Raw genomic sequence first — 25,681 nt, forward strand, 5'->3', positions numbered from 1 at the left:
TGAGGGATGGGTGGACGGACAGATGGACAAATGGAAGCCCAGCGATGAAGGGCACAGTGTGCATGGCCGAGCCTTTCCTGACTCCACCCCACCCTCCCCCGAAACCCCCACCTTTGCTCCCCCCACCTCACCCCCAGTGTGCCCACGGCTCCCCTTGCACACCTGTCTCATTCACTTCCTGGGCACCACCTGCTATTCCGAAGCTTCCCAGACCCCCACCTTGCCCCCCAGGCCTGGAGGCTAGACAGTCAGGGTCCCACCCTGGGTCTGAGTACCAGCCCCATGACCCCAACAAGGACCCTGGGAAGTGCCTGGCCCCAGTGCCCAGCTCCAGGTCGCACTCACTGATGCTAGCTCTAGAGAGGGCCCTGACACCGTGGAGAGGCTTTGGGCTCTCGTCCAAGTCATGGGGCTCTGCCCTGGGGCCAAAGGAGGCTCCCCAGGGACTCTGACCCACGTGTGGTGAGCCACCTACACTGGTGGGCACCGTCACTCTCCATGGAGCAGCACGGGAAACACGGGCCTGTCCTGCCTGGAGCTGTGTCCTCTGGTCCCATGAGCTCTGCAGGCTCTGTCACCACCCCTCAAACCCAGCCCTTAGCGCCAAGGCCTGAGCTCACCTTCCACCAGGCAGGGTGTCTGGGCCCAGGATAGAAACCATTGAAGGAAAACAGGGTCTGGGGGTGGGGGCCCGGGGCACCCATCCAGGTGGGCGCAGACCTGGGGCCTCCCAGGGCCAGAGGGAGAGGAGGAGATGGGGTGGGCTGCGTTTCCCAGAGGTGAGCCCCCAGGGGGAGCTGCCCTGGTGGGTGAGAAGACTCTTGATAGCTCCCGGGTCCATGGGCCCCCAGACCTCCCACCTCCCCTCCAGCTCCAAGGAAACGGAGACGGGGTGCTCCTGGAGCGTGGGGCCCTCACTCTCTCCCTGGAGACCCCAGGTGCCCCTCAGATCCACGCTCTGGCTCCTTTCTTCAGTCACTCATGCCTGTCATGCCCAGGGAGACACCGCTGGGGGGCAGGACAGACGCGGCCCAGAGCCAGGACATTCAGATCCTCCAGTGCGACGGGGAAGGCGCATGGGAACTAGGCCCAGCCCGGGGGGGGGCCCGTGGTGGACACGTGGGGCATGGCACTGGGTAGAGGTCAGGGATGGACCCCAGGACCCAGAGGCTCCCCTGGGTGGGGGTGAGTATGTTCTAGCAAGGCACTGTACCAGATAAGGCCCTGTCCACGGGGCTCTGGCCCTCAAGCCCGCCTGCACGGTGGCCCCAGCCTCCCAGGGCCCAGCCCACTGCCCCTCCGAGGCCGCCGCTGCTCCCGGGGTCTTTCAGGGGTCCCTCTGGGCAGTGGGGGAGGCGATGTGGGCCCTCACCCACATATGGGGGCGGGGCGGGGGAGCAGGAAGAAGGCCGGTGGGACCGAAGATGCTCAGGAGACGGGCGTCAGTGGATGTGAATCTTTACTTAGAGGAAAGCGACAGAGCGAGGCTCACGAGACGGGGGCGCCAGCGGGGGCCGGGAGCAGGGGCGCGGCCACAGCGGGGGCGGCGAGGCGGTCACGGGGGCCGGCGGGGCGCTGCGAAGACAGGGCCCAGGGTGAGAGCGAGCGGGCGGGGGTGCGACCGCCACTGCCCACCTGCGCGGGAGGACGGTGAGCCCGAGCCCGCCCGCCGCCAGTTCACTCGCCCCCCCCACCCCCCATCTACACCCGCCAGACCCCATCGCCCGCCCCGCCCACGTCCCTTCCCTCCAGGCCCCCGCTCCCTTACCCCCACCTCCACCGCCCCGGCGTTCAGACATGGTCCCGGGGGCCGCGCGCAGGAACAGCGGCCCCGGGTAAGGCTCTGGCCAGCAGAGTGGGCGCCCCCGCGAGGCGCAGGGAGGAGGGTCCCCGGCTCGGAGGAGAGGACAGGGGGCACACCTACCCGGGCTTTGGGCGCGGAGCCCGTCACTGGGGGGCCGGGGATGGTGCGTTCCCCGCTGCCTTCTGCACCGCCTCCTCTCCCGCCGCTGAGGGCTTCCCGGGGGGCTGGGTGGCCGCCGCCGCGCCCGCCAGGGTGGGCGCCTTGGGGGCCTCCTTGACGGCACGGTAGCTGCCCCCCCACGCCGAGGGCGGCTCTGTGCCATGCTTGCGGCTCAGCGGGTAGGCCCCGATGGCCGCCAGGATGCTGCGGTGGCGCTCGGGGTCCATCTCGGTGTAGTACATCTCCAGGGTCAGCGGGGTGCAGATCTTGTGCTGCGGGAGGGGGCCGGTCAGGGCCAGCCAAGGTGGGAGGGGCGCAGGGTGGGGGGACGGGGAGGAGGGACGCTGCGGGTGGAGAGGGCGGGAGGAGCCCGGGCTGGGAGGGGGCTGGAGCGCCCCTGGGCTCAGATGTGCAAAGGGGTGAGTGCCCAGTGATATCTGCCACAACGAGGGAGCCACGTTCCTGTGCCGCACGCGGGAAGGGCGGGCACCCCTGGGGCTCCCTGTCCCTTCTGCTTTTGAGCAGTTCGGTAATACTGCAGACAGTGTCCCCAATACGTTTATTCCTTCGGGGATCTCAAGCCACCAGAGGAGCAGGAAACATCCTGGTGGCCCCTGGAGGTGGCCCGGGACAGGGGGAGGGAGGCACGTTGCCCCCATGCTTCCACAGGGAGACCCCGTGGGACCCTCCCTGGCACTCTGCCTGGAGGCCTCCAGAGCACAGGAGGGCCTGGACCACCCCTCCCCACCCGCTGCCCGCTCCCCACTCCCACCCAGGCTCGCCAGCCTTACCCGAAGCAGGAAGCCGTCCGGGCAGGTGAACTGGTCGTACCAGATAGCCTTGTACATGATCAGGACACAGCCCAGGAGCGCCATGGCGAAGGCGATCATGCGCGCTGTGGGCAGCTGCAGGGCGGACAGAAAGGGGGAGAACCCAGTTCCCAGCGTGGGGGGAAGCTGCTGCAGGGGCTGGGCATGGCACCAAGGCCACGGGGCAGGCCCTCAGGGTCCAGGCCGCGCACACAGCCGCAGGATCCCAGGCCTCTGTGGGAGGAGCGCGTCCCTCTCAGAAACCACAGGCAAAGGGACAGGTTTTATACTGAAAAATGAAAGGCTTTAGAAATAGTACACTACAAATGATAAAAGCCATCATTACTCAAGTTAAGATCTGAAAAAAAGATGCAGGAAAATATTTGCCAGATACACAGCAGGAAAAGTGACTTTCCACAGTATACAGAAAAGCCACGCATCACTGAAGAACAGACATGACCACTGGCACGCGGTGCTGCCCAGACGGAGCGGGCGTGGCCGGGGCTCCTCTGCTTGGCTGTTGCTCTCACCCAGCTCCACAGCGAGGAAGGCTGGGGGCTCGGCAGCCACAGGTCAGCCATCGCTGAAGGTTGGCACCTGACCTGGGGCTGCCCGGCCCAAGTCCCCCAAGCCGCCTAGACCAACCCCAACCCCGGCCTGTGAATGGGGTGACTCCCTGTCCAAGTCCCCCTGAGAGCAGGAGACTGAGCAGGGCCCGCCCGCCGGCCCGGGGCCTGGGTGCCTCGGCCTGCGCTGCCTGTCCACCTCCCCTTGCCCTGACTCCCCGTAGGACTGAGGCGGCACGGGACCCAAGGGCTCTGTTACCCTGCGCCCTTCCTCCGGGTGGCTGCAGGTCAGCTTCTGGGCCTCCAGGTCGGGGAACTTCTTCGGCTGGTCCGGGGAGGACAGCTGGTATTCCGTCTGCGTCTTGATGACCACCTGCGGAGAGATGAGCCAGGAGGACCCTGAGCTGGAGGGCTGGGAGGGGAGGGGCCGGGGCCAGCTGCCCGGCAGTGGTGTTGGTGCTGACCATCTGCCAGGACTGTCTAGTGGCCGGGCTCCAGTCAATACAAGCTGAGGCTGAGGGAAGGTGGCCGCTGCAATTCTGCCACGGCCATGGCAGCCCTGAGGCCTGGCCAGACCATGGATGGAGCCCCTCAGTCTGCTGGCTGCCTTCAACTGTTGAGGGTGCCAGCTCTCCCTGCCAGGAGCTTTCCCTTCAGCAGCTCCAAAGCTCGGCCCCCTCCTCCAGGAAGTCTGCCCTGACTTCTCCTCTGCTCCCCGAGTCTTGAGGCCCTACCACATGGGGCACAGGCAGGTGCAGTCCTGTGCTCTCTGTGTGCTCCCAAGGGGAAAGGACTGAGCCCTCCCACGGTGTCCTTTTAGAACCGGGTCCAGAACTGTAGTAGATGCAGCCAAAGCCCACCCAGATCCTCAGCCAACAGGAGCAGCACACCTGGCAGTGCCTGGGAGGTACCCCTGCCCCACGGTTGGTTCCCAGCCAGTGGGTGACTGACATGGGACAGGGGGCCGCCCCTCACCTCCACGGGGACTATGCTTGGTGCTGTGCACACTCCAGAGCCCCCGGGGGGATCAGGTAGAGCTCTCACAGGCTCCTTCTGAAAGCTCCCTCCCCATGTCACCTGCCCCGAGGCCCCTCTCAGGCCCTGACCCTAGACGGGGCGCCTGGCCCAGAGGGAGTGGGAATTTTTGTTTGCTGAGCCCCCACTGGGCAGCACCGTGGGCTGGGCGCTGTCTGCGAGGCAGCGGGTGAATTCTCACAGTCGCCTGTGGCCAGTGTACCCCGTTTACAGATGAGGAGAGGGTGGCCTCTGGTGACAAGGGAGCTGACCGAGTCACAGGGATCGCTTGTGGCTGACTGGGGTTTCAGCATGGCCCTTCTTCCACTTGCTCTCCTGAACCTCGGAGGAGGCCACGTCTAAGGAAACCTCCCCCACACCTCTCTGTTCCCAGGGCAGGCGGAGGGCACCCCAAGCTGGCCCAGGCTCCTCACCTGGTCAGGGAATGGTGGCTGGAGCTGGCTGACGTCCAGGGGGCTGATTAGAGGGACGCTGTCCGTGGTAACCCCATCCTGGTCCCCGGGGTCTTTGCCCGGCTTCCCGGAGAAGGTGCAGCCCAGCTTCACCATGGTGGAGGGTGGTCCTCGTCCTGTCCAGAGGCAGACACAGGGTCACTGCCCACGGGCCACCTAGCAGATGTCTACGCCAGCTGGCTGTGGAGCAAGAAGGTCCCGGGCTGGACCTGATGCTCCTCATGCCAGAGCCAGGATGGGCCATGAGCAACCAGACCAACCTCCCCAGGACAAACTGGGCGAGTCCAGCCACAGGTTTCTCGGCCCTTCCTGCCCCTAGGCTCCCTCTAGGCCCCACAGCCACACAGGGGATGGCGCCTCTGACCAGTGACCACCGAGAGACACAACTCTGGCCGATTCTTCCACCGGCCCACCTGCTCTAGACATGCTCCAAGGGCAGCTGTTCCAGTCAGCAGAAAATGACCCCAGGCAGAGGCCTGGAGAGTAGGGTGGCCAGACTTAGCCAATGAAAGTAGAGGACAGCCGGCTAACTCTGAGTCAGAGAAGCAATGCAGACTGTTTTTTACGTATGTCCCACGTAATACGCAATATAGAACGTACTTAAACTAAAAAGTCATTTGTCGTCCATCTGAAATTCAAATGTAACTGAGCGTCCTGTGTTTTATCTGGAAACCCCACTGGACATGCAGGATGTCACCGAGCTACAGAAAGAGGACGTCGACGAGTTGATCCAAACGCCAGCTGCACAGAACACAGCAGGGAGGGTGCATGCGGGGCCAGACCATCCGGAGAGCTGGACATCCGACCAGAGCCAGAGTCGGGAGGACGTGGAGGACATGGAGGATGTGGACGGGCCCCCGTGGCCTGTAGCAGGGTGAGGCTTCCCCTAACCCTGGGGGGTCAAGGCCATTTCACCTCTAGACTGACCGCTAAGGGAAAAGGAAAGCAGCAAACAGCTTCCAAACCGAAGTAGAAAAGCAAAACACCTCCAGTCGATCCCAAGAAGCAAGAAAGGTCCTCAGTCCAACGACAAGCTAAATCTGTCGTTACAGCCCTCCGACAGAGCTCCAGGCCAGCCAGCATCACCACTGCACTCGACCAATCGCTTAAGGAGGAAATAACGCAAATTTCACACAAAACTCTGCCAACATAAGGACAAGGGAACACACTCCAGCTCGTGAGGCCCACGTAACCTCGACCTCAAACCTGGCACGGACACCGTGGGAGAGGACGGTGCAGGCCACCCCACCCACAGGCATCAGGGCAGAGGCCCCAGACGAAATGCAGGCAGACAGGATCCAGCGAGATACAAAAAGGTCACACATCACGGCAGGTGGGGCGTATTCTGGAAATGAAATTTAGTTTAACATCTGAAAAGCAATCAGTATTTTCACCTTATGAACAGAATAAAGAAGAAAAGTCATCTGATCAATTTCAACAGTAGCTAAAAAAGTAATAAGATTCAATATTTGTTGACTACTTTAAAAATGCATTAGCATGCTAAGGGCAGAAGGAGACTTCCTTAATCTGATAAAGGTTATCCACAAAAATCCTTTCAGCAAACCTTATTGAATGTGAACAGTGAAAGCTCTGCCTTTAAGATCAGGAAGGAGACAAACAGGCCCTTTATGGTCAGTTCTATAAATCATGGTGCTAGAGGTCTTAGCCAAGCTGTAGGGCAGGAAAAAGAAATAAGAGATACAAGGCCTGGACAAGGTTAGGGAATACGCTCATTATTCACAGACAAAACACCTTTTATGTATGGAAAATCCAAAAGAATCTACAGATAAATTATAAACATTGAGAAGTGAGTTCAGCAAGGTTGATGCTTTTACGGTATTCACAAATCAATTATATTTCTATCGGTGACAAAAAATTAGAAAATGATTTTTTGAAAGATTCCATTTAAACAATATCAGAAATATCAAATGCTCAAGAATAGTTCTAAGGAGATGAGAAGGACCTCCATGTGAAAAACCTCATTAAAAACAAAGAAGGCCTGAGACCAAAGAAGGCCTAAATTCCTTACATAAATGAGGAAGGATGTGGTCATGGATTTTGGAAGGTTCCATGTTTAAAATATCACGACCCCCCCAAATGTATCTGTAGAATCAATAAATCCCAATCAAAATTCCAACAGGATTTTTTTGTGTGACCTTAACAAGCACTGTAATTTTATATGGAAGGCAGGCAGACAAGGACACACATGACATCCTGAAAAAGAACGAGGGGTCCAGCTTGTTACACAGCAGTGGAAATTAAGTTGTGTGGTATTGATTGTGGTAGACAAAGACCCATGTGTCACACCCTACACACACAGACCACGGGTTTATGAGAGAGATGCTGCTGCAAAGCGGGGCGATGGCCACCTTTCAATAAACAGATGTCAATGTGGGAAACGGTGAACCCAACCCTACCTCACACCACACAGAGATCTACTCCAGGTATATAAACCAAAGTTAGAAAAGCATCTTAAAGATAACACAGGAGAATATTTTCCTGGTCTCAGGGAGGGAAAGAGTTCTTCAACATGACAAATAAACACTAACCATAAAAGGAAACATTGATAAAAAGATTACATTAAAATTAAGATCTTCTACTCATCAAAACATAGCCTTCAAAGAATGGAAACAGAAACCAAGACTGGGAGAAGATATTTGGACCCATAAATGACTCGGGGCTTGTTGTGGGTTCAACAACAAGATATGCCCAAGTCCTAACCCCTGGTATCTGTGAACGAGACGTTATTTGGAAATAGGGTCTTTGCAGATGTCATCGAGTCAAGATGAAGTTGCACTGGATTAGGGTGGGCCCTGACCCAAAGACTCATGTCCTCATAAGGAGGAGATTTGGACACAGACACACACAGGAAGGAGGCCATGTGAAGATGGAGGCAGATAGTGGAGCAATGCAGCCACAAGCCCAGGGCACCTGGAGCCCCCAGAAGCTGGAGGAGCAGGCAGGAGCCTCTCCCAGAGCCTCAAGGGGAGCAGGGCACTTCGGATATCTTGATTTCTGACTTCAGGCCCCCAGAGCTGTGAGAGAATGAACGTCTGTTGTTTTAAGCCTCCCAGTGGTGGTAATTGTTACAGCAGCCCAAGGAAGCCAACACAGGACAGATACCTAAAACACACAAAGAACAGCTCAAGTTGGTAAAGAAAAAGACAGATAACCCAAGGGAAAAGTGGACAGAGAGGATTTCAGACGCCCATGAATACTGACAAAGTGCTCAACCCTCATTAGGAACCTTCCTCCTCGAGGAAGACAAACTATAGCCAGCAGGAGGAGACATGCTGAAGCTCGCCAGAACCCAGGACGGCGCAGGGAGCAAAGACGCCACATGGGAGGGGCGACTTGCTTTATCTACTGATGGTGAACCTGTGACCAGCCCTGCTCCTGGGTGGACACTAGCAGAAAGGCGGGCATGCACGAACGTGTACAGCAGCACTGTTCCCGCAGAAGCACACACCACCGAACGTCATCCAGAGTAGACGAGGTAAACGGTCGGGCATTTCTACCTGAGTCCGGCGCAGCAGCGGAAGTGAACGGACTCTAGCTACAAGCAGGAACAGCCCCGAATCTCACAAAAACAACATTGGCTGAAAGAAGCCAGGAACAAAGGAAGGTTCAAGAACAAGCAAACACCATCCACGCATTTAGGAACCAATCTCGCCTAGAGGAACGTGCGCTCCTCTGGTCCAGGCCAAGGTTCGAGTCTGGGTGGCGGCGCCCTTGGGGGAGGGGAGCGGCTTCGGGGCGGGATGCGGTTTCCAGTCTTCGCCTGGATGGTGGAAGCCTGGCGTTCCCCTGTGGCATATCACTAGGCTGCCTGTTTGTTTCATGTCCTCTTCTGAACATTCCTTACATTTCACAACAAAAAAAGGTTAAAAACAAACGAAACCAACAACGGAAGGACAGCAGGCTGGTGGCAGAGGCACAGCCACCCCATGCCCTCCCACAGGACTGGACCCCGACGTTGTGCCGAACAGAGAGGGTCAGTGGCTGGGCAGCTGTGCCCTGGCTGTCTCTGTGCCCCTTCCTTGTGAGGACCACTCTGGGGTGAAGGGCAGAGCTCCAGGGCCTGGGCTTCTTGTCCTGGCCTCTGAGTGTGGCCCCTCCCTCACTACGGCCTGTACCCACCCTGCAAAGACTGTGGTGCCTCTGAACCCCAAACTTCTCTCCTAGGGTGACCTCACCATCCCCAAACATCTCTCCCCGTAATGGCCACACCAGCACTGGTGCCCACCAGGCCCGCAGGTCACCGCTCTCTCACACACCAGCAGCCAGGCCCTACTGTGGGTTCCGGGTGTGGGAGGCTGGGGGAGGGGTGGGACGGACGGACGCACGGACGAAGATGTAGGCTTCTGCCCAGCGGCTGACGGATGTGCAGGATAGACTGTGGAAGGCACTGGGCGGGCAGGCCACGGCTGTGGAGAGTGTGCTGGATGGGTGGCCAGGACGGCCACTGTGGGTTGGGCAGGAAGCCGCCGGCACTGTGGACTCCCCAGGGGCTCCGGGTGGAGGGTCCTCTTAGGGCCCTGAACCTGGCCCTTCCTTGGATGCCCGCACCTGGCCCGGGCCCTTATAGACCAGCAAAGCGCCCCCCACTGCAACCCCCCAGGCTGGGAGATCCTCCTGAGGTGGGTCGGGGTCCTGCAAGGGCTCAGCCTGGGGAGGACGCGCGGGCACCTCGGCACCTGCCCGAGGCGAGCGGGCAATCGGTCAGTCATTCTTCAGGCGGACCGTGCAGACGACGTCCGCACTCGGTGAGGCGGAGACGGAGGGGACCCATCCGAATACCGATGTAAAGAGGTCGGGGATCCGGCACCGTGAAGACTGGAGAGCTCATCAGAGCAGGAGGGGGCGGCGGAGGGACTGACCCACCGAGACTGCAGAGAAGGGGCTGGGGGCGGGAGGGGGCGGCAAGTGCCTGGGGCTGGAGGGGAGCTTGGCGGGGGCGGGAGGGGTGTGCCATCCGGGGGAGGGGCTGGGCCTTCACCGAGCGGACGCCCCGCGGCTCACAAACCCAGCCTGTGGCTTACAGAGGGGAAAGCAGACGGGAGGGGGGCGCAGCGCAGTCAGTCTCAGGTTGGTGGCCATGTCCGCTGGAGGGTCAGTGCCGGGGTCTCCCTGCTCCCCTCCGCAGGAGGCCCCTCTCGATACGGAGCTCCGCCTCTGGGGTCCCCTCTGAGCCAAACGTAAGCTCCAAGTCCTCTGTCTCCAAGTCCTCTGTCGCGGCATGACGTCCGTGTTACATCATCACAGGTTTCCATGGCAATGGAGATGGGCCAGAGATGACACGTCTCCACGAAGAAAAGGAGCCTTTTGGGGCCCTCTGGACCCTCTGCGTCTGGTTCCAGGCAGAATGCTGGAGGAGGGGCTGGGCTGCACTTGTGACCCCTCCTCCAGAACATTCCTGACCCTGGCTGAGTCCTGCGGACCCGCTGGAGAGGCTGGCTGGGTTCTTCACACGACAGAAACAGAGCTAGTGGAATGGGGGGAGGGGTGGGGAGGGGCGTCCCCACTCCCCCCACCAGCCCCCCTCCCTCCACCCTGCGCTGTTAATTGTGTCCTCTCCAGCCGGTCACCTGCTCCCCAGGACCCGTTCAACCCCTGGGATCGGGGGGCGGTGCACGTCTCCTCTCCGAGGCTTGGGGAGGGGGCACAGGATGAGCGGCGAGGCTGTGCAGATGAATGGATGGATGGACCGACGGACGGATGGATGGATAGACGGACGGATGGATAGACGGACGGATGGATGAATGGACGGAAGGATGAATGGATGAATGGATGGACGGACGGACGGACGGACGGATGGATGGACATATGGACGGACGGGGGCGCCGGACACTCAGCTGAAAGCCCACGGAAGCTCCGCTGCAGGTCACATTACAGACTCGCTGTCACACACACCCCCAACCTGGGATGCTGCGTCACGCCGAGAGGTGCGGGCTTGTGCGGGCACAAGCGTCCTGCGCGCATCGGGCGTGCGTGTGACTGCGGAGCGCGGGGGGACTGCGCGCTTTGCTGAAACCCAGCAGACCCCCCCCCCCCGCCCACCTCCGCCGCAGCCCCCACCCAGGCCCGCTCCCGCCCCTCACCCTGCAGGCCGGTCTTTGGTTCGGCTCCTTTTTGAAGGGCAGCTGGATACGGGCGCCACCAGTCCAGCCCTGAGAGGCCCGGGGAGGGGGGCGGGTGGGGGCTGGCGCAGGGCTGCTCGCTTCCCACGTACCAGCCACCTGTGGCCCGCGTCTAGAGCCTGCGGCAGGTGGTTCTGGAGAAATGCCCCTCTCCCGGCCTCCTGGCCACCTCCCGCCAGCCACGCAGCCGCCCCACCTCGGCCACCGCCCCCTCCCGGTGCCGGCAGCGCGTCTCGGTGCTCTGGTCCGTCTGATGCCCCTTCTGCCTCCCCTCTTCTCCCCTCACTACCCCGCCCCCGCGCCCCCTCCCCTCCTCGGGACGCCCAGCTCCCTTGGCTCTCTCAGACCTGCAGGGGTGGAGCCGGCTTACGGGGAGGGGGCTGCAGTTAGGGAGGGGGGGTGATGTCCCGCAATCCCACCCCCACCGGAGCTGCCCCGCTCTGCCGAGGACCGGGGATCGGGCAGCACGTCGGGTCTGCGCAAGGCTGGACACCCATGGTCCTTTGGGCAGGTGCAGGCAGCGGAGGCCCCCGATCGTCCCGGAGACCTGGGGGCAACACCTCCGCTCCGGCCAGCAGAGACGCCAAGGGAGGACCCCGGCTCGGCCTGGTCGCCTTAGGGTCAGCCGCAGTGCCCCCCATACACTCTGCCACCCCTTGCACACGCACCTCGCACCGCCGCGCACACACACACCGCCACACGCACTCGGCCCCCGCGCCCCCGCTCCACAAGGAGAAAGGTGGAAATGGCTCACAGGCGGCTCCCCGGCAGCTGCGGCTGCGGCAGGATGCGGTCGCAGGACGAGGATGCGGAGGAAGGATGCGGTTCCAGACGCTTCGCAGCCGCCGGGGCGGGGCGGGGGAGGGGCCGAGCCGAGACCGAGGCTGCTGTTGCCGGGAGACGCCGGCCGGGGGAGGGGAGCGCTGCGGCTGCCGCCCCCGCCCCTCCCGCAGTGCCCCCCTCGGCTGGGCCCCCGCAGCGTCACACACGCCCCTCACAAACGCACACACATCCCTTACACACACGCCCCTTACACATACCCCTCACATGCCCATACACCTCACACTCACACCCTCACACACACACACACACCCTCACACACACGCACACATCCTCTCACACACACACACCCCTTACACACACCCTCACACACACCCTCAGGCATACACCTCACACACACACCCTCACACCCTCACATGCACACACACACTCCTCACACACACACCCTTACACACACCCTCACATACGCATACACCTCACATGCACACCCCTCACATACACACATATCCCTCACACATGCATACACCTCACACGCACACCCCCTCACACCCTCACATACACACACATCCCTCACACATGCATACACCTCACACACACACCCCTCACAGCCCTCACACACACACTCCTCACACACACCCCCTTACACACACCCCTCACATACGCATACACCTCACATGCACACCCCTCACATACATACATATCCCTCACACATGCATACACCTCACGCGCACTCCTCTCACACCCCTCACATACACACACACTCCTCACACACACACACCCTCACGCACATCCCCTCACACACCCCCCATGCACACCCCTTTGCACACACCCTCACATATGCATACACCTCACACACACACCGCTAACATACACATGCCTCACATACACACCCTTCACACACACATGCCTCACATACACACTCCTCACATACATGCACCTCACACACACACCCCTACACATACATCCCTCACATACACACCCGACACACACACGCCTCACACGCACTCCACCTCTCATACCCCTCACATACACACCAGTCACATACATACACCTTTCACATACACACGCCTCATATATACACACCTCACACACACACACCCTCAGATACACACCTCACACACACCCCTCACATACATCCCCCTCACATGCACATACATCTCACATAGGCATACACCTCACATGTGCATATACCTCATATACAAACAACTCTCTCAGACACCTCACACACTTACACCTCACATATGCATACACCTCACATACAAGCACACACCTCACACATACACTCATCAAACACAAACTCTTCACATATGCATACACCTCACACACACACACACACCTCTCACACACACACCTCACATATGCATACACTTCCCATACACATGCACCTCTCCCTCACACACCTCACGCATCTTGCACACACACCTCTCACATGCACACCCACATAGGTGCACAACTCTTGCATATGCACACACCTCACACACACATACACCTTGTGTACACGCACACCTCACTCACACCCCTCACACACATTTCATTCTTTGCTGTTGAATAGTGTCCCATGGCGTGGATATGCCCCGTTTTATCCATTCACCCACTGACGGGCATCTGGACTGTTTCTGGTTTTGTCTGTTGTTGACAGTGTTGCTGTGAACACTCTCGTACAAGTATTTGTGTGGACGTAGGCTTTCATTTCTCTTGGGTAGGTACCTAGGGGTGGAATTGCTAGGTTGGGTGGTAGTTTACATTTAACTTTTTAAGAAAATGCTACACTTTTTTCCCAAGTGGCTGCATCATTTTACGTTCCCACCAGCAATATGTACGAGGGCTCTGGTTTCTCGACATTCTCATCAACACTGGTTCTTGTCATCTTTTTTATTACAGCCATCTGTGTTAGTCTGTTAGGGCTGCCATGACAAACTACCACAGATTGGGTGGCTTAAACAACAGGAATTTATTTCCTCACAATTCCAAAGGCTAGAAGCCTGATATCAAGGTGTGGGCAGGGTTGGTTTGCTCTGAGGCCTCTCTCCTTGGCATGTAGACACCGTGTTTTCCCTCTGTCTTCACATGGTCGTCCCTCTGCATGTATAATAATCTCCTATTCTTGTAAGGACACTAGTCAGAATTGGTTAGGGCCCACCTATATGACCTCATTTTAACTTAATTATCTCTGTAAAGATCTTATCTCCAAATACAGTCACATTCTGAGATACTGGGGGGTTAGGAAGCCAACATATGAGTTCTGGGGGGAAACAGTTCTGCCCATAATGCTGACCTAGTAGATGTGTCATGATAACTCACTGTGGTTTGACTCTGCATCCCTAATAACTAATGATGCTAACTAAGCATCTCTTTATGGGTTTATTAGCCACTTGCATATCTTTGGTGAAATGTCTGTTCAAATGTTCTGAACATTTTTCAGTTGAGTTCTTTGTCTTCTTATTATTCAGTTATAAGAACTCTTTATGTATTCTCGATACAAGTCTTTTATAAGATATATGATTTTCAAATTATCTCTCCCAGTCTGTGACTTGTCTTTTCACTTTCTTGGCGGTGTGTTTTGAAGTGCAAAAGTTTGTAATTTTAATTAAGTCCAATGTATCAAAAAAATTTTTTATGTGTCATGCTTTATTTTTTTCCTTTCTTCCCCCCCACCCCCAAAGCCCTGGTATATAGTTGTGTATAGTTGTAGGTCCATCTAGTTCTTCTGTGTGAGCTGCTGCCACAGCATGGCTACTGACAGTTCCACACTCGGGAACCAAACCCAGGCCACTGAAGTGGAGCGCACTGAACTTAACTGCTAGGCCATCAGGGCTGGCTCTTATGTATTATGTTTTGGTGTTGTATTTAAGAACTGTTTACCTAACCAAAGGGTATGAAAATTTTCTCAGGTTTTTCTTCCAGAGGTTTTATAATTTTAACTTTTACGTTTAAGTCTATGACACATTTTGAGTTAACGTTCATGTACAATATAAGTTATAGGTCTAAGCCCTTTTCTTGTGTGTTTGTATGGTATCCAATTATTTCAGCACCTTTTGTTGAAAACACTAACCTTTCCATATCAAATTGTCTTGACATCTTTATCAAAAATGAGTTATCCATACATGTGTGGGTTTATTTCTGGACTCTTAATTCCATTTCGCTGATCTGTGTCTCCATCCTTATGCCTATGGCATATCTTTTATCACTGTGGCTTAATAGCAAGTTTTGAAATGGGGTAACGTGTGTCTTCCAATCTTGTTCTTCTTTTAGAAAATTGTTTTGGCTCTTCTGAGTCCTTTTCATTTTGTATAAATTTTAGGATCAGCTTGTCGATTTCCACAAAGAATCCTGATAGGAATTTGGTAGGAATTGCACTGAATGTATAGGTCAATTTTGGGAGAATTACCATCTTAACAAAATTGAGTCTTCCGATCATTGAACATGGACTATCTCTCCATTTGTTTAGATCTTGTGTAATTTTTCTCAGCACAAGTCTTGTGCTTCTTTTGTTAAATTTATTCCTAGGTATTTTATTATTTTCAATGCTGTTATGTATGAAAATGTTTTTCCTAATTTCATTTCAAATTGTTCATTGCTAGTATATAGAAACAACTGATTTTTGTATGTTTGTCTTATATCCTGAGATCTTGCTCAACTCATTTATTAGTTCTAGTAATTTCTTTTTGATTTCTTAGAACTTTCCAAGTATGGGATCATATCACCTTCAAATTAAGACAGTTTTACTTTTCCATTCCAATCTGAGCATCATTTTCTTTCTTTTCTTGCCTTGTTGGACTGGCTGGAATCTCCAGTACAATGTTGAACAGCAGTGGTGAGAGTGGATATCCTTTTCATTCCTAATCTTAAGGAGAGAACTCTCAGTCTTTCACTATTAAATATGATGTTTGCTGTAGGTTTTTTTGTACATACCTTTTTATCAGGTTTAGGAAGTTCCCTTCTATTCGTAGTTTGTTGAAAGTTTTTATTGTAAATGGGTATTGAATTTTGTCAGATTCTCTTTCTGTTTCTATTAAAATGATTGTCAATGCAAATAGTCAGTAATCATTCTGTAATAAAGAAAAGAAGGGAGTTTTATTTGAGCCAAAGTGAGGACTATGGCCCAGGAGTCGCAGACTTCCAGGGGAAAAAGTGCTCCAAAGAATAGCGATTTTTAGCACAGTTATATACCATTTCAAAACAAAGATACATAGAACAAGCGTAACAGGGGTACATTCCTTCAAGGATTCAAGGGGCTGTTTGCTACAGATTATCACGTACATGGCAGGTCAATATGACCCTGGTATCATGGGAAGGGAGACTTATCTTCAAAGACTGCTGGCCTTGCAAGAAGGGTGGCATCAATTCTTACCTTCAAAAGAGTGCATTCTTTACCTTAGGGTCATGATCAAAGCAGACGTACAATGTATGTTTGACAGGCCACAAGTCAGGCTTCTTTGGTTCAAATAAAATTCAGGCCAAATCAAGTTCAAACCAGAGTGGCTTCCCCATATACTTCAATATATAAGAATTTTCTCATATCATGGTTGTGTGTCTTTGTCCTTCTTTCTAGCAATATAGTATGATACTTTCATTTAGTTTTTGAGTATTAAACCTACTTTGCATTCCTAGGATAAATTCCTCTTTATGTGTTGCTGGATTTAGCTAATATTTTATTAAGGATTTTCATGTCAATGTTCATGAGGAATATTAGCCTATAGTTTTCTTCTCCTCTTAATGTCTTTGTCTGCCTTTGGAATCAAAGTAATACTGGCCTCATGGAAGGAGTGTTCTCACCGCTGTAGTTTGTGAAGATTGGTTTCCGTCCTTCCCAAACGTTGCCTGCAGGCCTGCGACGCTTCTGAGAAGAGGGCGGCTGTTAACTGTGTTGCTGGTGCTCTGCGCAGGAGACTAGTTTTTCTCTTGCTACTTTCAAGATTTTCTCTTTGTCTCTGGGTTTCAACAGTTTAACTACGATGTGTCTTTGTTTATCCTACTCGGGGCTCACTGAGCTTGTTGCATCTGAGGATAAATGCTACAGATTTGGAATGGTTTTAGCCGTTATTGAAATATTTTTTCCTGTCCCTTTCTTTCCTCTCCTTCTAGGACTCTTGTGTGTGTGGTGTGTGTATGTGAGTGGAGTGTGTGTGTATGTGTATGTGTGCTTGACACCTGTTGTCTCACAGGTCTCTGAGATGCTGTTCAATTTTCTTTTTTTCCTCTCTTCTTTAGATTGGATAATTTCCATTGATCTATCTTTAAGTGCTGATCTAATTTAAAGATATCACATACTTAAATATGCCTTCTAGTAAGCCCACCAGTGAATTTTAAAATTTTGTTATTCTGTTTTTCAATTCCAGAACTTCCGTGTGGTTCTTTTAAAAATTCTGTTTATTGAGATTATTTAAGTCATTTCATCATACTTTCCTTTAATTCTTTAAGCGTGGTTTCCCTTAATTTTTTTGTCTGCTAAGTCCAACACTCCGGTTCACTCAGAGACAGTTTCTGTTACCTGCTTGTTCCTGAATGTTGGTCACTCTTTTCCTGTTTCTTTGCCTGGCTTGTAATTTTTGGTTGAAAATACATGTTTTAATTGGCTCATCAATTGTAACAAATGTGCCACCTAACACAAACTGTTAATGGTAAGGGAAGCAGGCTCACGGGTGAGTATATACGGGAACTCTGTACTTTCTGCTCAATTTTTCTCTAAACCTAGAATTACTCAAAAAGTAAAGCCTATTAATTAAAAAAAAAAAAACTAGATGTCTTAGATTACATATTGTAGCTGCTTTGGAATTTTATATTTTCACCCTGAGAGTGGTGGTGGTTTGTTTGTTTCGAAATTTCCGTGGACTGAATCTGTGGACGGTTTCCCTGTGGTGTGGGGACCTGATCTCCTGCTAGTATTCTTTCTCCTTCTCTTTTCTTTTTTTTTTTTGGTGAGGAAGATCAGCCCTGAGCTAACATCCATGCCAATCCTCCTCTTTTTTTGCTGAGGAAGACTGGCCCTATGTTAACATCCGTGCCCATCTTCCTCCACTTTATATGGGACGCCGCCACAGCATGGCCTGACAAGTGGTGCATTGGTGCATGCCCAGGATCCAAACCCAGGCTGCCAGCAGTGGAGTGCGAGCACTTAACCACTATGCCACAGGGCCGGCCTTCTCCTCTTTTCTGTGAGCCTGGCTCCCCAGGGGTCACCCGTGTCTGCACTGGTCAAGGCTGTGCTCTCCTCAGGCGGCTAGGATCCTGCCCTCTGCCGACAGCCTGTGTGTGCTTGGGGAGCCCATCCATGTCAAGGCAGTTTCTAAGGCTGCCCAGGCTTTCACTTCTTGTGGGGCTGTCTCCCGTCTCCTCTGCGTGTGTGCACAGGCTTGTGGTGACCGAGGGGTGGAGCTGGCCTGTGCCCCCTCTTGCAGTCAGCCGGGGAGGTGGGAGCCTCAGGCAATGACCCCGCCCCCCAATTCCCCATTCCCAGTCAACGCTGGGGGCCACCAGGGCTCCAAACCCACTTCCCAGAGCCACTGTGCCTACTGACCTGCGGTTGGGGTGGGAGCAGCCCCCAGAAAGAAGGCCACTGGCCTCCTCTGTTCTCACCCAAGTTTCAGGAGTTGGGTGCACGCTCTTCTCACCTGCTCCTGCACGTGGGTCAGGTTCCCTCTGAAATGGGTGGTTTGGACGATCCTCACTCTGTCCTGCCCCATTGGAAGCCCCACCCGTTGCACATCAGCCACTGAGGACCTGGAGGACAGGGCTGTGGGTCCACTGCCCCCAGGTCCCAGCGCCGAGGGCCCGCAGCAATGGGGCGGGGCGAGAGGAGCAGCAGGAGGCGGGTGGCGGCAGTATGGATTCCAGTGTGTGGGGTGGGGCAGGGGGAGCTGAGTCAGCTCTGTGCTGAAGTGGGTGGTGCATGGGTCATGGGGAAGGTCATGAGTGTGACAGACAGGTGTGTGGGGCCAGCTGGGTGGGGCCAGTCACCTGGCCCCTGATCTCTGTCTAGCCGTGCCCACCTGGAGGCCATAAAACCCCGAGAGGCTGGGCGGGGAGGAGCAGGGCCAGGTGTTTGGATCCCTGCGTCCCCGGCTACCTGGATCTAGAACTACGGGCCCCCCAGAGCACCCTCTACACTGAGAAGGGGATTCCAGCATGAAGAGGTAATGCCCAGTGCTCCAGAGGCCAGATTCCCCACCCAAACCTGGCGGCTCTGCTGTGCGGTCACTCGGCTCCAGGAACCCCAGGCTCAGAGACCAGCCCCTGGGGTACCTGTGTCCCCAGCCCTGGCTGTTCCAGGGGAGGGAGAGTCAGGAAGAGAGAAGGGGGGCTGTCTGTCCACAGACTGGTGTTTGGCTGTGGTCCCCAGGAGCAGTCCGGCTCCGCCTGGGGTGTACAGGGCTTTAGGGCAGAGCTCTCCCTCCCGGTTGTCCATCTGGTGTCTGTGTCTGGGGTCCAGCTCCCGGGGCCACCGATGTGGCCCCCACGAGAGAGAGAGTGGGCACTTGTCCTTGGGGGTCCCCTGACCCAGTGGATAATCACCCAGGGAGCCCCTGGAAGCAGGAGGTGGGAGGCACCAGGCTCAAAGGAGGCAGGTCTGTGACCCCCCAAAAGAAAGGGGGGCTCAAGAAGATAAAACGAAGGCCAGGGCTGGGGGCTGGGGGCAGGGGGCAGGTGGTGCCCTGAGGGGACGTCACCCTGGAAGCTGGGGTGTGAGGCTCAGGGAAGCACTGGGGCTCCTGTTGGACTCTGGAAGGCCATCCTCCTCCTGTGGGGGTCCCCCTCCTCCCCCTCCCTCTCCTCCTGTGGGGGTCCCTCTTCCTCCAAGCCAGAGCTCCCCCTGGCCCTCCTGTCCTGGGGGTTCTCCTTGGGACCCCAGCTTGGGCCAGAGGTCAAGCCTCCCTGTAGAGAGGTGGGCCACTGGTGGCTTGGGGGCCTTGTGGACCCCTTGGTTTCTAGAGCTGTCTGCCTGGAGAGGGGACTACAGCGGGGCCCACAGCCAGGCTGCCCCATGCTTGCCACTGCCATCCCCTCTCCCCAGGTCCAGCAGCATCCTGTCCTGTGAGTCCTTTCCCAGGCGTCGCTGGCAGAGTGGTGGTGGGCGTGGGGTCTAGACACTTGTGCACAGGTCCCAGTCCAGCCCCTGCCCTTTGGCTCCTGCGGTGTGCACCCAAAGTGCTGAGTCACCAGAGAAGGAGTGAAGGTCTCTGTGCGGCTGGAATCTGGGGCTGAAGGTCTCTGTGGGGCTGGAATCTGGGGCTGCTGGGGCAGCGTGTAGGAAGCCTTGATCTGAGGCCCCTGCTGACCCCTGCGCTCCCCTGCCTTCCCCAGCCTGGCCTCACCCTGCCAGCTGCAGACAGAAACCCTCCATGCAAGACCTGAAGAGCTGTGCATGCACACGGGCTGTTAAAAGATAAACTGAGGCATATTGAACATTTTGAGTTTATTTGAGCAAAAATCGATTCAATTCAGGCAGCATCCGATCTAGCAGATAGAAAGGGGCTCCGAGGAGCTGTACAAAACAAGGGACTTTTATAGGCAGACAGGAGCAGAACAAGGAGGTTATACTGGGAGAAGTGGGCTGGTTGTTTGAGGTGGCTTTCCGTTAGGGGACGGCAGGGGTCGGTCAGGCAGGTGACCTCACCAGTGCTGACCCTGGGGTCCCTGACCGACGGCTCTAAGGTTCCATTGCTGGGAGAGCCCGGACTGTGAATCAGTCGTCTCCGTTTCCTGACATGGGGCTTAGCATAAGCGACCCATTCTGGGCCCGCTGTCTTGTTTAACAAAGCACACAGACACACATGCATGCGTGCTCACACATGCACTGGTCAGCCTCCCATCTTTCGCTCTCCCGACACTGTCTTGGATGAGGCCTCCAGGACCTTCGCTGCTGAGTCCGCCAGTCCCCTTCAGTCCTGCATGTGTCTCTTTGTGTCTCCTACCTTTGGTCACGGCTCCTCAGACCCCTGCTGGGGCCTTGGTCCTTGACCTCCTCTCCCTTGTGGGCACCCCGGCCTCCCCAGAGGTCAGGCTGGATGTGTCCAGGCAGAGTGCCCCATCCTTCTCACCCAGGTAATGGCACTGCCGTCCACCCACAGCTCTGGGACAGATTGACATGTGGCCTGGTCCTGAGGGAGCCACGTGCACAGCTTCAGGGGTGCTGTGGGCGGGGACGCTCTGAGAGCCGTCCCCAAGTCCTTGCCCCATCAGCGCCTAAGCACAGGGGGCCGTGAGCCCACGCTGCTCTGTGCCCTGAGAGGGGTGTGTGTGTCCCTGTGCGGCGGCCAGCACAGACACCAGAAGATCCACGTGGGTGGCTGGTGCCTGCAGTGTGGGATCTGCCCAGAACGTGGAGTGCAGCGGCTGCCTGCGGGAGAGGCCAGGGAGCAGGTGTGGTCGTGTGGCAGTCCCACGTCTCTGTGGCTGTGTGTCCTGGTCCGTGAGATGGGGAGAAGATAAAACTACTTGTGGACCTGGCCCCAGGCCTCCCTGCTGGGACCCATGTTACTGGCCGCACGAGGCTGCCAGTCTGGTGTCCTGTCTGGAGGTGCCTGCCTCTCACTCTCCTCTCGTCCCTGCAGGCTCCTCCTCGTCACCAACCTGGTGGCTATGCTGCTGCAGCAGGCAGGCATAGCCTCAGCACCCCAGGTACGTGTGGGCTCCTCTGCCCGGCCCCCACCTCAGCTTTCCCCCTCGGCCCGGTCAGCAAGGGGGTGGAGAAAGGGCACCAAGCTGGCCTAGGACAGAGACGACGGGTCACCGATGTGACTGTGGGTCCCTTTGTACTGGGCGGTGCTATGGGCACTGGGGGGACCCTCAGGATGAGGGCGAGTGGGCCCCTCTGTGGGGTCTGACGGGTCAGCCTTGATGACACCAGGCGACCCAGGTGGAGGAGGGGCCTCAGTGATGCCCACCTGTGCCGTGAAGCCCAGGCACCTCCGCGTGCAGGGCTCATCAGCTGCTCTCTGTGCCGATGACTGGTGTCCAGGGCCAGGACTGTGCTTGGGGCCTTGTCCTCTCCCTACCCTGGGACAAAGCCACTCAGCCCTGCATGCCTGGGAGTGACCAGGCAAAGAGGGAGGCCCGCCCCTTCCTGGCTGGAGACACGGGAGGATAGCACGGCTGCCCTACAGCTGCCAGGCGCTGATGTTCCAGCGGGGCCGCCGGTTTCATTTGCTCCCGTCCCCAACTTGCACCACAAGGAGGGCTGGGCTCAGAGGAACCAGCCCCCCTTCCTCAGGCCACCAGCCAGGGCGGGGGTGCAGGTATAGCCCCAACGGTCTTCCCTGGTCTCCCTAGAAACCACCAGGCCTCAGCCAGACCCCAGAGGGCCCAGGAGGGGTGGGCAGGGGTGGGGTGGAGTCAGCAGGGGGCTCTCCCCAGGGGTCCTCAACCCTGGAGCTCTGTGGACCTCGCTAAGCCCACATGTGTGACCTCACTCTCCAGGTCCTCATCAAGACCAAAGGCGGAGTGGGGGCCCGCGAACAGGACGCAGAGGAGTGAGTGTCCCCGCAGCCCTGCCTGCGCCTCCTGCTGCCCCCTCTTCCAGGCCCTCCCTGAGCTGGGACAACGGTGGGTGGAGGGGAAACCCTGCCCAGCAGCCTCCGGGAGGGGGTGATGCTCCAGTCAGCCCAGGAGCCCATGGGATCCGTCAGCAGCGAGTAGCGAATGGGGCCTGGGGGCTCCAGGCCGACCCCCCAGCTGCCCTGCTCTGCTGGCAGCCCCCACCATGGACCCTGGTCATAGACAGAGCCGCCTTTGAATTATGGCCCCTTCCCTGTGCCCACAAGGCAGCCGGCCTGGTTTCACCTGGGGCCGTGCCCCGCCAGGCCGGAGGACACAGCGCCAGTCCCCAGCCTGCGCAGGCCTGGGCTCCCACTGACACTGGAACAGGAGGGAGTCCTGCCCAAGCTCGTGGGGTCTCACTGGCTGAGTGCCGGTGCCACGTCCGTCCCGAGGGAGCGCCCCGGGCTGCAGCCAGGGCAGCCTCAGTCTTGGGCCAGGAGGAAGGTTTCCTCATGTCCCTCACCCTCCAGGACACTGGCCAAGGGAGGCTCCGACCTTACCGGGCCCCTCTCCCACCCCTGCAGCTCAGGGATGTGGTAGGGACACCTGGCCCATGGGTCTGGTTCTGTGGAGGCTGCGGCTGTAGTTCTTGAGGGAGAGGCAGCAGCGCTCATTCTGGGGACCCTGGGCAGCTGGTGGGTGATGGGCTGGAGCCACCGAGGACTCTGGTGGGGAGCCGCTTCCCGCCAGGTCCTGTCCACGGGGACCCAGGGCTGCCTGGGAGGCGGTGGGCGCCCTCCCTGGTGGTGCCGGCTATGTCCGCCTCCTGCTGTGCACGTGGACCTGACCCAGCTGCGCTCGCAGGGCCTGGGGCGCCCGAGTGGTGGAGCCTCCGGAGAAAGAGGACCGGCTCATGGGACTCCTCCCGGCACTGAAGCTCATGGCCACCACCCAGGAGAAGCAGCAAGGTCAGGGCAAGTCCCCTGCTATCCCCCAAAGGGAGCGAGGCCACAGGAGGGGAGCCCCCATGGGGTTGACTTGGATAGATGAGGCCTTTGGAGGGAAACTGAGGCCACACCTCCACCTGCCTGTCCCTAGGCACCAAGGACCAGGCAGGAACCAAGGACATCTTGCGTGGCCTCCGAAGCCCCAGGAGGAGCCCTGAGCCCGACCATGACAATCTGTACCATCCTCCGCCCGAGGAGGCCCAGGAGGAGGCGGGGCCCTGGTCTCGGGTGCTGCTGTCTCGCCAGGTGCTTCGGGGGCCAGAGGAGGATCGAGACCACATCTACCACCCTAGGGGACACTCCTGAGGGTGCCGACCCCCCAACTGGACAAATAAACCCTGCAAAGTGTCTTCAGAACAGTGAGTGTGGCCCCAGCCTGCTCTGTCTGGGAGAAGGGCTGGTGTCCTCCTGGGGCCGCATGTCCACTCCACACACCCAGAGCCCCCAGGGCTGACTCTTGGCTCCCCACACCCGGCTTCCATGCTCCCAGAACTATCTACTCCCCCAGGCCTGCTCTTTGTATGCTGGGATGGGGGCAGGGGCCTGGCAGAGGTCAGTGGTTGGGACCAGAGAAATGGAGCTAACCTGGGCTCCTCACAGATGGGACCTGAGAACAGAAAGTACTTGAGAGAAGGAAGCCGAATCATTGGGTGCTCAGACGGACAGGGGAACAAGTGGACAGGTGCTCAGGCACACAGGTGAACAAGTGGATAGTGCTCAGGTGCTCAGGCGAACAAGCAGACAGGTGCTCATGCGAACTAGTGGACAGGTGCTTAGGTGCTCAGATGAACAAGTGGACAGGTGCTCAAGTATACAGGCGAACAAGCGCACAGATGCTCTGATGCATGAGTGAACAAGTGGACCGGTGCTCAGGTGCACAAGTGAACAAGCGAACAGGTGCTCAGGTGAACTAGTGGACAGGTGCTCAGGTGAACTAGTGGACAGGTGCTCAGGTGAACAAGCGGACAGGTGCTCAGGTGAACTAGTGGACAGGTGCTCAGGTGAACAAGCGGACAGGTGCTCTGATGCATGAGTGAACAAGTGGACCGGTGCTCAGGTGCTCAGGTGAACAAGCGAACAGGTGCTCAGGTGAACTAGTGGACAGGTGCTCAGGTGAACTAGTGGACAGGTGCTCAGGTGAACAAGCGGACAGGTGCTCAGGTGAACTAGTGGACAGGTGCTCAGGTGAACTAGTGGACAGGTGCTCAGGTGAACAAGTGGACAGGTGCTCAGGTGAACTAGTGGACAGGTGCTCAGGTGAACAAGTGGACAGGTGCTCAGGTGAACTAGTGGACAGGTGCTCATGCGAACTAGTAGACAGGTGCTTATGTGCTGAGATGAACAAGTGGACAGGTGCTCAAGTATACAAGTGAACAAGCAGACAGGTGCTATGATGCATGGGTCAACAAGTGGACAGGTGCTCAGGTGAACTAGTAGACAGGTGCTCAGGTGAACAAGTGGACAGGTGCACAGGTGCACAAGCGGACAGGTACTCAGGTGAACTAGCGGACAGGTGCTCAGGTGAACAAGCAGACAGGTGCTCAGGTGAACTAGTGGACAGGTACTCAGGTGAACAAGCAGACAGGTGCTCAGGTGAACAAGCGGACAGGTGCTCAGGTGCACAAGTGAACAAGCGGACAGGTACTCAGGTGGACAAGCGGACAGGTGCTCAGGTGCACAAGTGAACAAGCGGACAGGTGCTCAGGTGCACAAGTGAACAAGCGGACAGGTACTCAGGTGGACAAGCGGACAGGTGCTCAGGTGCACAAGTGAACAAGCGGACAGGTGCTCAAATGAACTAGTGGACAGGTGCTCAGATGAACTAGTGGACAGGTGCTCAGGTGAACTAGTGGACAGGTGCTCAGGTGAACAGGTAGACCAAGCACACAGGTGCTCAGGTGCATAGGTAAGTGGGGGCAGGACTCAGGCCCAGACTTCCCATTCTCATTCTTAGTGGTCGCCCAGTGCTAAGGTGCCCAGTTCCCCTGCACGGCCTGGCTCAGCTGGCCTGACGTCGCAGCTGCAGGTACGGGGTCACGAGTGATTTCACGTACTGTATATATGCTGAGCTGTGTGCAAACGCAGACGGGGCTTCTGTGTGGCAACTGTGCCCCAGCACTGAGAGGGAAGCACTGGGTGCCTGAACCCTCCCCCTGGCCCTGACGGAGCCCACTCTGGTGGCTAAGACAGAACGAAGTGCCAGGCGGAGGCCACCGAGCTCTCCATTCTGATGCAGTCGGCTGCTCTGGGACCCTGGGTTTGTCCAGGTGACTTCAGGTGTCCTAGAGCTCCCTGCGTCCCCCAGCAGGTCCCAAACTCCCTCGAGGACGCGAATGGCAGCCCTCATCCTGAGACGTGCTGCTGGACAGCTTACATGCCTCATGCCCCACAAAGTAGGAGCTTTGTCATCCCCATGTTACCAATGAGGAGACCGAGGCCTGGACAGTGAGCTG

The 25,681-nt window shown here is 56.8% G+C and overlaps 2 protein-coding genes across 2 annotated transcripts; one reads left to right on the forward strand and one right to left on the reverse strand.

The window, feature by feature from the left end:
* Window positions 1–1,442: 1,442 nt before the first annotated feature.
* On the reverse strand, window positions 1,443–11,767 carry CALY (calcyon neuron specific vesicular protein). The gene is made up of 6 exons (XM_004438852.3): window positions 11,720–11,767; window positions 4,787–4,941; window positions 3,598–3,711; window positions 2,755–2,868; window positions 1,925–2,235; window positions 1,443–1,575 (listed from the first exon to the last, which is right to left on the reverse strand). Exons 2-5 carry the CDS (start codon window positions 4,919–4,921, stop codon window positions 1,948–1,950), a joined length of 651 nt encoding a protein of 216 aa, XP_004438909.1. The 5' UTR covers window positions 4,922–4,941; window positions 11,720–11,767; the 3' UTR covers window positions 1,443–1,575; window positions 1,925–1,947.
* A 6,977-nt stretch (window positions 11,768–18,744) lies between these two features.
* On the forward strand, window positions 18,745–24,174 carry PRAP1 (proline rich acidic protein 1). Its single transcript, XM_087432913.1, has 5 exons — window positions 18,745–18,878; window positions 21,297–21,363; window positions 22,162–22,214; window positions 23,086–23,189; window positions 23,320–24,174. The coding sequence occupies exons 1-5, from the start codon at window positions 18,871–18,873 to the stop codon at window positions 23,532–23,534; spliced, it is 447 nt and encodes a 148-aa protein (XP_087289039.1). The 5' UTR covers window positions 18,745–18,870; the 3' UTR covers window positions 23,535–24,174.
* Window positions 24,175–25,681: the final 1,507 nt, after the last annotated feature.

Source organism: Ceratotherium simum, chromosome 6, assembly GCF_057802395.1.
Source record: "Ceratotherium simum simum isolate JZ-2026a chromosome 6, ASM5780239v1, whole genome shotgun sequence".
In the NCBI taxonomy this organism is placed as follows: domain Eukaryota; kingdom Metazoa; phylum Chordata; class Mammalia; order Perissodactyla; family Rhinocerotidae; genus Ceratotherium; species Ceratotherium simum.